The following is a 12630-nucleotide window of genomic DNA, read 5'->3' as shown; positions in this document are numbered from 1 at the left end:
CAATTTATAAAGATGTTCCATCTAAAATTTGATAATTCCAATGATAAATACAATAGATTTAAGTAAGCCTTTCACGAAATTTACGTATCTTTTGTCCTCTTTTAAAATTAATGATTTTTTTAATACTTCGAATGAGCACACAACAAGGTTCCCTTAATTTAGTTTTAGGAAAGTGTCTGCTCTCAGTCTTATAGGACTTTTTGTTTCACTTAATCAAAGCGCAGTTCGCCTACTAGAACTAAGAAGGGACTGGCACAATAAGTCTTCTGTGGCTGCGGTGCCTTGGGGCATAGGTCCCGTCCCATCTACTATCTAAATCTAATCTAATCAAAGCGCAGGGCTCAGAGTTAGAACGTACTTCGATAATTGCATGATGTGGAGAATTCAAACATTCGTGACGGATGGAGGAAGGAAAAAAGAAACTGTTCAGTTCGATCTTCAAATGTTTCGCCTCATACTCGTTTGATATCAAATGGTTTGTTTTTGTTCAATATTATAATAAAGCTGCAATTTTTCTCCTTTTTCATCAAAACCTATCAACATTTCTTCTTTTTTTTTAATCTGAACACAAAAATAAAAGTTGAGTTTTAATAATTATTTATAAATTACTTGGCGCTACACATTTCTTACTTACTATTTCTTTAAGAAATAACTACTAAAAATGATCTCAAATTTATCAAAATTACACATAAATAACAAATCTGCAACATTAATAAATTAAAATAACAATAATTCTACTGTATTTTGAGAGCAAAGTAAAAAAAAATTATTTTCTATTCAACAACTTCTTTCACTAAATCAATCTCATCATCTGCATAAATAAGAAATTAGATATACAATATTTAAAAATTATAAAGAATCAACAGACGATAACAGGAATGATTGAAACGTTCTATGATCAACATTATTTTAGAACTTGTTTTTTTGAATTCTTGATGTCTTACAGTTCGGAATAGGCTTCTTCAAACATTCAGTTCTCTAGACACCCTGTTTGAACATACAACAATAACGGTTATATTGTGAAATAACAAAAATATGCTAAGTTTCGTAAAAATATAAAAGAACTTGAACTTAGATGATGTGTATGGTAGTAGATTAGAAATGAACTATATACTAATATGCAACAGTTATAGAAATTATATTATTGTAGTTCTTGCTCTGCGTCCACCCCTTGTGCGCGAAATGAAAGAGCTTATTTATGCCTTAAAATACGCCTTAAAATCAGATTGCCTGACTGATCCCTGCTGCGCTTGTTTCGCCCACTTTTAAGTTAAGAAACCTACATTTGACTGGTCAACAACCAACCTCAGCAGAGGAGTAGTTTTATAATTTACAAACTTCAAAGAAAATCCTATACAGTTAAATTAAAGAATCGTGGAAGCAGATTTAGTGACGATTAGTTTCACAGTATGATAAATACAGAAATAGAAATTAATAATTTGTAAAAATAATAGAATAGATAAAAAAGCGAAGTTACTTAAGGGCAATTACTACATGAACCAACAAAATACGACAAAAACATAGTTTTTTTAATGTAAGCATTTTGTACATTTTTGTTTCTATGTTTGCGAGTCATAGGTAAAACGGTGATCTAATCTTTAGGGGGCTATCACAAAGCACCTCAGTTACACAAGGCTATTTTGTGCGATCACTAATATTTTATTAGCTGAATCTTTAATAAAGTAAGTAAATGAATAAAATACAAACCAGAGTCGGCGTGAGCTTCATTACTACTAATACTAGCAGCTTCACTTGATTCGCCAGATCTGTATTTAAAAATGCAGCAAAATATAGAATATTGTTAAATTACTTCTCTTGTGCACCTTTTTTAAAACAGTATTCTAACAAACTACTACTAACTTGGCTATATGATCTTGGGCTTGCTGCTTTTTCCAAAATTCTTTTTTTAATTCGTGCAAATTTTCTTCCAAACTTGTAACTTCATCATATCTATGCGCTACCCTATAATTTAACACTTATTAATGTCATATATTTATATAATTGTTTTATATATATAAAGACATGTTACGAAAAGTTAATCGCCTATTATTTCAGTCTACTGAGGAAGCAGAAACTTAGTATATTTGAAATAGCCGCAAATTCTTTTACTACAATTGTTCCGGCGAATAAAAATTAACAGTTTACATTCGGATTTCCTTACCAATTGTTAGCTGCTTAAAAAGTGATTGCAGTTATCAACGATGAAAATGTAAGTTGTAGTTTGAGAAAAATATGCTTGAGAGAAAATTTGTTTAAACAACAACTTCCGTCACAATTTACTTGGGAATAATATTTTAATTACTTACTGACGCGCTATTTAATGGAAGCTCTATTGAATTAATTTAATAGAGATTTCTTCTTGATGAGTTGTTGAAAAATAAGTGGAAATTAAAATTTATTTAGAAATTAAAAATAAATGAAACATCACATAATAGTTACTATGATGCCAAGCTGCTGTGGCTTAACATTTGAATGCCATCGGAAAGGAGATTGAAGTCAGCGAGAGCTTGTGTATTAATGTTCTCGCTTTCGGAAGGCTATTTTTAAGGATATTTGGAACTGGTTATTAGTTAATAAAAGGAGAAGGATCTTGAGTAGATAAATGTTAGTGCCATTTCCGATATTTCATTGAACCGATAGATTGAACAGGGAACTTTCGAGGGTTGAGATAGGAGCCTTTGGAGAATCAGTTTCCTCGCGTTTTTGCGGTCCTAGCAACAATAATAACGGTTATGTGGATTGATTAGTACTAAGCAGGATAAAATTATGTACTCAGGAGAGTCGACCTAGAATACTGTATGTTACGATGATCCCTGTACAAAGGGAGAGGATATGTATGTCACCAAGTATAACACATAAAAGTTAAGTGGGAAAGGGCGAAAAGAGATCCTTAAATGATAAAATGAATCATATTGGCTCATAGTATGAAACTGATTATTAAAGAATGACTATTTCTTATTTTACTTTTGTTCGGAACTTACTGTTGAAAAAAAGTTGACTCTGAAAAAAAAAGATTCTTCAATGATCCTGCTAGAGAAGGAGACGATGCATGAATTTACTTAGAAGTTTTAGGATTCTCATTTGATTACCAAAAAATACGGCAAAAAATGCAAGCGAGTATGAGAAAGCAAGAAAAGAAACCAAATTCGAAAATTTCCCAAAGACGGGACATGAACCTTCGTGTCGAACGGAGTGCGTGATACCTGAAAGTAATCTCCGAATGTGAACTTTTATTTTATAAATATTCAGTTTGAGATTATTATGATTTGTACTAATAGTAGCGATTCGGTCAATAAAACAACTTAATTTTTCGCCAATGTTTCTAAAAATTTAATTTCTGGATTTAAAGAGGTAAGATCGCTTTAGTTTGTTTATATACTAAACAAGAAAGTTATAAAATAATGTCGAATTTTTGTAATAGAGACCGCAGCTGAAATGTAGGTTTCTAGGTGCTGAATGTGAAGATTTTAGCATTTCTAATGGTATGAACATAATATCGCACTAAGTTAATACTCTACATTGGTAGCACCACCGTCCAATCGACACGAAGGATAGTTTCGTTCAAGTTCATCTATTTTACAATTTTACGGATTTCTGTATTCTGATCTAAAATAGGCTTCTATCTAAATTATACTAAATACTTGGCTTCTTTGATGTAACTCCTGATAATATTCATTTGTTCTATCAATGGGTCGTCCGACTCATTCACTTTCTTACTTTCAGGAACCCAACCTTGACCCAAACTGACAGCCTGAAAATTAAAAGGTTATTAGATCATATAATAAAATGTTCAGCAATGTATTCAAGTAATAAACTAACTAAATCTATTTTACATAAATTAGTATATTTATACACTACTCGTAAATCAAACTGGAGTTTTAAAAATATATAATAGAATGAAAAAATATTATTACGTTAATCAAATCTCAATAAGCAAAACCTGGCCTGATTTGGAAACGGATAGCAGAAAAAAAAACAAAAACAAACAAACTTCGGTTTCTGCAAAGAAAAAGAATGGCAGAAAAAATTATATTTAAACTTTGGTTATTGGAAAGTTTTATCTTTATATAGTTCTTTCTTCAAATGGTCTTCAAAGAACTGGATAAATATCAGGTATTCAGGAAGGGTTATGGGGAAAAAATAATAATTATTATTTTCGACGATATTTTTCAGACCATTTTTAAATCAGGAATTTTTAAACCTGGTTAAAGGCATAAACCATCTTCACAATTATAATATGATGCAACAAGACAGGATGGATTGAAACTTCGGAGGTGTTGGACCACATGATACAGTGAGATTCCGAATACGCAGTCACCTTGACTGTCGAGTTATTTTTTTTTATGGAGTTTCTTGTCTAACGTTCGCATTCAGTTCCTTTTATAGACCTTGAAACCGCCATTTACAATCTTGTCCACAATTATGTTCACATACCTTTCTCTGACGATTTTAAAACTAATAAACTGGTTGACTCCCACGATTACATCTACCTCAGCATCCTGCTGTTAACTTTTCTCTACCCATTGTGGATATCCTTTGTTGTTTGGCTGCAACCCTTACACTAGCTAATACGTACTAACCTAATACGTATCTAGACCTATTAATAATAGATTCTAATTTGTCCTCTTCATTCTAATCAATACATTCTGTATCGTCTCATATTCTTATCATCATTTCCTACAATCTGAACACTATCCCTTTCTCTCCTAGAACTTTAACATAGTAATTAGACTTTCACATGCAGTGAGTCGGAAGTGGTTTATTTAGAATCTATGAACGTAATCACGCTACAGCCAGTTGTTGATGAAATGGTGTTGATGGAATTTCTTACTTCAAACCATACCTCATTATTCAACGGCCACGCGTCTCTTAAATAAATATTGGTCCGCCTTCCCCATGCTTGTCAAAGAAAAAAGAAATAAGAAATAAGAAGATCGATTAAATTTCTTCCAAGTACCTACTGGATCATTTGAAACTTTTTGTTGAGATGCTCCTGATTTAGAAGTTACTACATTGTTTAACTTGGCATGTCTCAGTTTTTCTTCTTGTATTCTTGCCGTTATTTCTTGTCTAAAAAAAGTTATATAATTTTAAAAGATTATCAAACACCATTATCACCTGAAAAAAAGTAAAGTAATCGCTTATTTTTTCAGGCGGGGCTTATAGTCCAACTACCAATTAGGTGTCGTAAACGGGGCGGAAGCTCATACTCTACTATAAACAATTTTTTCTATTAAATAAAAAGTAGTTATACGCGGCATTCGAACTGGGGATCTCCCTCTTGCAAAGTCATGTCCTTAACCACAGGCCAACACCCGCCCCTTCATTACCACCTTAAAGTAGCTTAGTATTCTAATGTTACAGGAGGTACGAAAGTGAAAAAAAATCCTTTGTTAACAAAATGGTTATGTTTTAAAAATACTTTAGAATATCGCATAAAAACAGTATATGTACCTCCGTTTTGTCTGCGCTTTCTCAACTTGTTCTTCTGTTGGTAACAACGGAAGCGTTAAAAGCTGATTTCTAAGATATGTTGCAAAAGCTGATCTAATCATGGTTTGAAGTCTAAAAGCCTGTCCTTGCGGTGGATTTTCTGTATCTTTCCCTAAGACAGCTATTTTGGAACTATAACAAAATATATGAATTAGTACGGTTGTGGTGTAGGTAATAAAATGTCTCATGTCTAAAGAGAAATGTATAACAGCATACATGCCCTACATCTATTCTTTGTATGCATTCTTCAGCATCACCATAATAACAATTTAATTATCAAAGGAAAATGTTTTATTCACTTCAATTAGTGACTCAAACGAAAAATCGTTACCTAAGTGAGTCTATATTTTCCGCAAGTTTCAAAAGCCTCACTTTTATTTTTTGTGCTTCCTGCAAGTCATATACCGATTCACCAGCACTGTAAAGAAAAATTACAATTATTATACAATAATAATAATAATAAAAAGTAATCTGTCTCAAATAAGTGAAGGTGTAATAATATCAAGAAAACATAAGGACCTCTACAAGTATTGCAATTTATTCATCTATCTGAAAGAGAGTGAAATAAGTAAAGAGATTTTTTAAATGAAGTTTCTCATTTATATCAAACAATCTGTTTGATAGGCTAGGCAATTTTTTCAAATCTCTACCAAACAAAGAATGTCTCAAGAATTGAAATATTTCACAAATAATGTGGGATCAGATTTTTTTGGAATAGATAATTGTTTAGAGGACCTGTATGTAAAACAAATAAGTCGATCAGCTTTCATAGTTATCGTTTCTCAGTATAACCAAGGCAGTTCTTCTCTTATCTAGACAAGTTCAACCGCAAAACTTAAGTGCAGTTGATGTCATGCGGAAATCTTCGCTGTATACTCTTGATGCATGCACAGTATTACCATCGCAGAAACCACAAATAAAAATATGATCAAATGAAAATATGAGCAATGAAGCACTCCAGTTTCCACCCAATTTTCCAATAACACTAAATTAACTCCTTACTAAATTTACGCTGTGTTTTGTTTTTCATTACTGATCGAAATCGGATCACAGGTTTCTTACTAAAAATGACTTTCCCAAAAAGTTCCCAAAGTTTTTACAATCGCTATAGATCACCTAGCATATTTATGCATTACCATTCCATTCCATTTCCGAGAGACAAAAATAGTCAAAGTTAAATGTTTCTCAACAGTACCCTGTCCGTGTAATTTGTGATAATCAACTCTAATACAAGTAATATTAATTTTGTTTATTTAATTATGCGAATGTAATTATTTATTTATTTGACTGTAAAGAAGTGGTAATCTCATCGAATTATGTAGCATAATTATGAATTAGGTTACGATATTTTTTTAAAGAATTTAATAATTAAAAGAATACTTAAGGGAAGTACTCAGTGGTAGCGGACTGGAGAGTGGAGCGCGCTGGTCTGTTGAATGTGGTTCACATGTAATATATATAAAATATATAAATGCTAAAGAGTATAAATGAAAATATGGGAAGTCTTACTTCAAAGAAATAGACATCTTTATGTATTGACAACTAAGTTGATCCGCCTGCTCTCTATAATTTGCTAACCTCTCATAGAACTGACTTATAATTGGTTTAAAATTCCTGCTCACTCTTTTTTCTTCTCGCACTTCAAGCAACTGTAATGTCATATTTCAAGTTTCTATGAAATAATAACAAACTGATTACAATAAATTAAACTGAGATACGTACACTAATGCAATGTATACAAAGCCTAAGTTGTTCCACGTTCCCTTGAGATTTTTCATCCTCCATTGGTTTATCGATTATCCTACCTAAAAAATCAATGAAAATATAAAACAAATTTTCCTTTATTAAGTGGATATAATTTAGAAATATACTAAATAATATTACTAACGGGCAGTATTTAAAGTCATAAAGTGACTACAGTCATTGCACATGATGCCACCGCAAGTTCTACAATGATGCTGTCTCCTAGTTAAATGAAATGATCCAGCACAATTAGGGCATCTTGGCACAGCATCTCCATCAATCCAAGGAACAATAGACTGTTCATGTGCTTCAATAATATTTCATTAAATTATATTAACAATAAATAAATAAAAAAATTATTAGTGCTAAAAGTATTTCATTCTTACATTTTCTTTTCAGTGGGTCTGAAGGCATTTTATCCAACAATTTTTCTAAACGAATTATTAATTGATTAGTAGGTACAGCTAGTTTCTGTAACCTTTCCTCTCTTATGGCGCAGAAGTACGCTTTATGACTAAAAGTTTTACCTGCAATTGCCTGAAAATTAACTTACATAGTCAAGGAGTAAACAATGAATTAAAAAAGCAATGCTGCTACCCCACAAGAAAAATTGTCAGCATCATATCTCCACTATTCATTTATGAATGAATATTGATATTTTTCTAAAAAATGTTAACTATATTTCACATTAAAAACGATTGCGTTTAGTTTTCTGATTTAATTTAATGTGAGACAGAAGCTAAAAGGCCTGCTAAACTATCTCTGAAGCTGGTTGTAAGTCCTTAGCCGCCACGGATAAACTCCCAAAATAGATATTTAACGAAGTATTTATTTGACCAAAATCCAATACTGAGAAAATATAATAAAGTTTGTTCTATAGAACTGTTTGTAAATTAGTTAGGAAAATTACCACGATGTTTAACGAGTAAAAAATAAAAAATTTATACAAGTAAACATATTTTTTCACTTTTACTTTTTAATATAATTTATCTCCGACATATGTCTTTTCTGTACTTTTTCTTTGTATAGCAAGTCATTAATTATCTATTATTAACGAAAAAAAACCTGTTCGCATTACTGTCGACGCTATTTACATGAAGTGGCATCGCAACTTATGGCATCTTAACGGCTTACGCAGCTCCTTAGATTACACCTTGTTATAAATCAACTTGAGCAATGTTGAGCTAAAGCTCACCAGAGTAGAGTAACGCCTCTTTGTTCTATGAAAAACTAAACTGAATATTGAACAAGGAGAAACGTAAAAGTTCTGAATACTACCATTGATAGTCTTAGAAAAAAAAGGACCAGAGGACTTCTTACTGAATCAGTCATCGCACCGTTACACATGTTTATCTAAGCTATCTGAAGTTAAGCAAATTCATATCCTGCTAAAAATTTTATTTTGCTTCACCACACAAAAACAAAATGAAGAAGGCAGCAATCCGATCGCACTGGCCTTGCGCTCTAGTTACTAATCTAACTATCTCCCATCTTGCTTATTATTCTTTCGGTGAGAAAGGTCCTATTTAAGATGTAACTGATAATTACTGAGTTTTCAATTAACATAAATAGTGCGTAGGTGTGAGTGAGAGAAAGAGAGAATATATTTTCTTCCATGGATAAACGACTTGTTCGATGGAGGCAATGTCAACTATCTTCATTACCAATCACTCCTTTTTTTAAACGATGATGGAATGAGAACACATAATAGCAAATAATGTAGATTACAACTTATATGCTTCTATGTACATTTATCAAGAAATAAAATGTTATAGTAGTTATTAAATTAAATGTTAAATGATTACAACACATTTTTGGTAAATTTTTATTTGATGGTAAAAACAATTTATTTATTTTTTTAACTCATGATCACATGCTCGAACATACCTAAATCCTGGGGATCAAAAATATAATCAGCTATAGGTGCTACACTTTTTCGCAAACTGCTTGTTTCTGGTATACTTTCTTGCTTCAGAATTTTCTTTTTGGCTTTGTCTAGCAAGTCTGAAAAAAAAGAAAAAAAATTAGCTGAACTATTGAAAATGTGGTTGGGCCCGCAGCACTGGATAATATTTTTGATTTTGACGCATGTTTATTGTATCCCTGTTCGGTTTCGGACTTTCATCATCATCGGAGGAAAATTAATCAGTTTGTTTCAGAAATTTCAACTTCACTGCCGTCTCTCACTACGCTTGCTGACTAACATACACATATATGTGTGTTCCATACTTTTCTTCGAACGCTGCCAAGTCTAACCAGTAAACTTGGATTTTTAGACTTGAGAACAATGCTATCTTTGCTTCTCACAATCACTGTCTTTGTTAATAAATAGTTCGTTCCTGTTTTTAAATAAACTTCTTTATAAGTCACACCATGAGTGTTTTTGATTAACGCAGGGCCACAGTCAGCAAATGTTGTGTGGAATACAAGCTTTGTGAATGAAAGCCACATCTCTACACCAAACTAATGAAACAACTCTGACGATGAATGAGAATCAGTTAAGAAATAAGAAAAATATGAGTGATATGACGAACGATATTATGCGGCACTGCAAGTTTCCCCGATTTATAATTTCTGATTAACAAAAAAAATTCTCTGTTCTATTTTAGGCTAAGAAGCCTAGAGAGGGGAAATCTTAAGTAAGTTATAATGCTAGAAGTCACGATTAGTTTATTACATACCTTTGAATGTTTTTATCAAATCTTGTTCTTCTGAATGTTCATCTTGAAAATGCGATAATAAACTTACCGCTGTACCAAGATCTGATTTGCATATAGGGCAAATAAAACCTTCTAATACTTGACTTTCACTTGATTCTGCCATTATCTTTCTAATTGTAAAAACTCGATAACAAATTCCTATAAACACGAACTCATAAATATTCAGTAATTAATAATTAACGACTCGCCCTTACTACTGACCGGAACGTCACTAGGAGTAAAATGTATCAGATATGTTTAGTTGATCATTTCTATACAAAGTTTACAACAAAAACAATTTGTAAAATACAATAATAATTTAATCGACAGACTCCCTCCTGCCATAGTTACAGATAATGAAAATGAAACCTCCCAACCCTTCAATACAGGCTTACATTTTATATATGTATGTATGTACTGGCATCAGTATTATAAGTTTTACAGTACGAATTTAGTGAATAAAAATGGAAGACGTTAATAAAGAATCAATTCATTAGAAAAAGTGATTTAAACAAATTAACATATCAAACTTTGGTGGGGAGGGTAAATAAAACCGGCACTAAACAGTGCTATTTCTGTTGCAAAAAATAATCTTCCTTAAGCTCGTATGAGGCACTGCATGTTATTCTGGGTTAAATAGAGGTGAAATTCAGTCACTACTGAAGAAAAGTAACAAATTATTTTATTGCACTTACTGTAGAAATAAATTCAAAATCTATTCTTTAAAGAGAGACATTAAAATTTATAACGTTTGTTCTTTGTTAGCTGATAGCAAGGATCAATTATCTTAGAATATAATGGTAGATAAAGAAACAAACTATAATGATGGTTTTTAAATTTTTTGGACATGTGGTAGAGTAATTAACCGTCAACTCAGCAGATCAAACGTTATGATTCTGAAGGTCAGTGGCTCAAACGATTTGCAAAGATAGGAAGGCTAAACTTGGCATCAACTTAGGATAGACACTTTTCTGATATAAGTATGAATTTTTAAAATTTTTTTTTCGCCAAACGTTGCCTTGACTGGCCGGCGAATTGCGAAATTTCGATGTTTGTGCTAAATACACTCAACGCCAACAAATGACTATTCTGTCGTATAAATTGTTAGAATTTTTTATTCAAATATACATTTATATCATAGCATGACCATGATTAACAGATGTTCCAGCTGTTAGATATCCCTGATTAGATTGCTTAGAATTGGAATAAAATAATTTCTACCCTCCAGATCCTACTTTAAGGAATTTTTTACTGCGAAGGAAGGATGCCAAGAATTAAGTCGTAGCTAATGGAACTTTGACTGACTGATTTAATGATCGGCGAATAAAAAAATTCAATACCATCACAGTCGAATTTTTTCATATCAAATTTTCGAAATTGATTTTTTATCGGAAATAACCATTTTGTAGTCTACTGAGAAAGAAAAAATGGTTTCTAGAAAATGTTCTTTGAGTATGTTTAAAAGATACCTTCTCCAAATCGCCGAATCATGAATCTTTATACATATTACAATATGGATCTGGAACCTGACTGTAACTGAGAGATCAACATTCTTTAACCCTTTCCAGCTCGATGATGCCATATGGCATCACTAGTTTAAAATGTATTATTTCTTGCTTAATTTTGACCAAATAATACAATTGGCATCATTTTAGTTTTCTTTCATGCCTGTTGGGGCAGCACAAGTCGTAATTTTTACATAATTCTTGCCCGCGAAAATATAATATGTTTTTATTTCATTGTTGTCAACCACCAGAAAATCGTCTTCATTACAGTTGTATTTGTGAATTTTTTTTTGCATTTTTTAAAGCTTTTTTGTTTCTTAATTATTTGTTTTTGTAGAAACTAAGTGTTATTTATCTTGAATTAGGTATGTTTCAATTTATTTAACTTATATTTATTTGTATAATCGAAATTTTAAAAATGAGTCCATATGGACTCTTTGAGCAAAACTTGACTATTAACCATTCTATTTTTTTTATTACATAGGGTATATTCTGACCTGTTTTTTTTAACATGGAGCGCATGTATACACCCGAAGAAGCTATAAAGATTATATTAGACGGTAATTGGTTAGATGTTGACTTAGAATCTTCAGGTTCTGAAGATGAACAAATTGGGGAAGTTGATGCCAACGCGAATTTACCCCCAAAAACAGACTCTAATTATACCACTTTACCAAATGAAGATGAGTTTTTTACTGAGGATGAAAGATCAGCTAGTTCGGAAAATATTTCAGGAAACCCTTCCAATAATTTGCAGGATCCTGTTTTACCAACCCCTGAAGCAAAAAGGAAACCTCCAAAATTATTACGCGGGAACAACATTAGTTGGGTACCAGTTAGGGATGATTTTCACTTGAATTGTACTAATTTTTCTTTCAATAAAAAACACAATATCACTTATGGATGTGACAAGCCCATAAATTATTTTCAACTCTTTTGTTCGAATGAAATTTTAAAAAATTTTGTGGAGCAATCTAATTTATATTCTGCTCAAAAGACTGCCCAATCTATTGGCACCACAATTAATGAAATAAAAAAAATTTTGGTTATAAACATCATGAGCGGAATTGTAAAAATGCCAAGCTATAGAATGTATTGGGCCAGAGATACCAGGTATCCTTGCGGATGCAATGAGCAGAAATCGTTTTGACAAACTTCGCACATTTTTCCATGTGAATGACAATACAAAC

General features: G+C 31.9%; 1 protein-coding gene across 3 annotated transcripts; it reads right to left on the bottom strand.

The window, feature by feature from the left end:
• Nucleotides 1-660: 660 nt before the first annotated feature.
• Nucleotides 661-11577, bottom strand: Rbsn-5 (Rabenosyn-5). Of its 3 annotated transcripts, none has more exons than XM_074118779.1 (14): nucleotides 11405-11577; nucleotides 9918-10094; nucleotides 9124-9240; nucleotides 7623-7763; nucleotides 7382-7543; nucleotides 7216-7298; nucleotides 7003-7142; nucleotides 5825-5911; nucleotides 5455-5625; nucleotides 4962-5070; nucleotides 3642-3751; nucleotides 1861-1962; nucleotides 1708-1766; nucleotides 661-987 (listed from the first exon to the last, which is right to left on the bottom strand). In XM_074118779.1, the coding sequence occupies exons 1-14, from the start codon at nucleotides 11424-11426 to the stop codon at nucleotides 971-973; spliced, it is 1497 nt and encodes a 498-aa protein (XP_073974880.1). In that variant the 5' UTR covers nucleotides 11427-11577; the 3' UTR covers nucleotides 661-970. The 3 variants fall into 3 exon arrangements, with proteins under 3 accessions (XP_073974880.1, XP_073974882.1, XP_073974881.1); XM_074118781.1 differs by lacking the exon at nucleotides 11405-11577 and adding an exon at nucleotides 10631-10758; XM_074118780.1 differs by lacking the exon at nucleotides 11405-11577 and adding an exon at nucleotides 10158-10469.
• Nucleotides 11578-12630: the final 1053 nt, after the last annotated feature.

This window comes from Rhodnius prolixus, unplaced genomic scaffold (genome assembly GCF_049639745.1).
Source record: "Rhodnius prolixus isolate KJV_2025 unplaced genomic scaffold, Rpr scaffold_2, whole genome shotgun sequence".
In the NCBI taxonomy this organism is placed as follows: domain Eukaryota; kingdom Metazoa; phylum Arthropoda; class Insecta; order Hemiptera; family Reduviidae; genus Rhodnius; species Rhodnius prolixus.
This window is presented reverse-complemented; position numbering and strand designations above follow the sequence as displayed.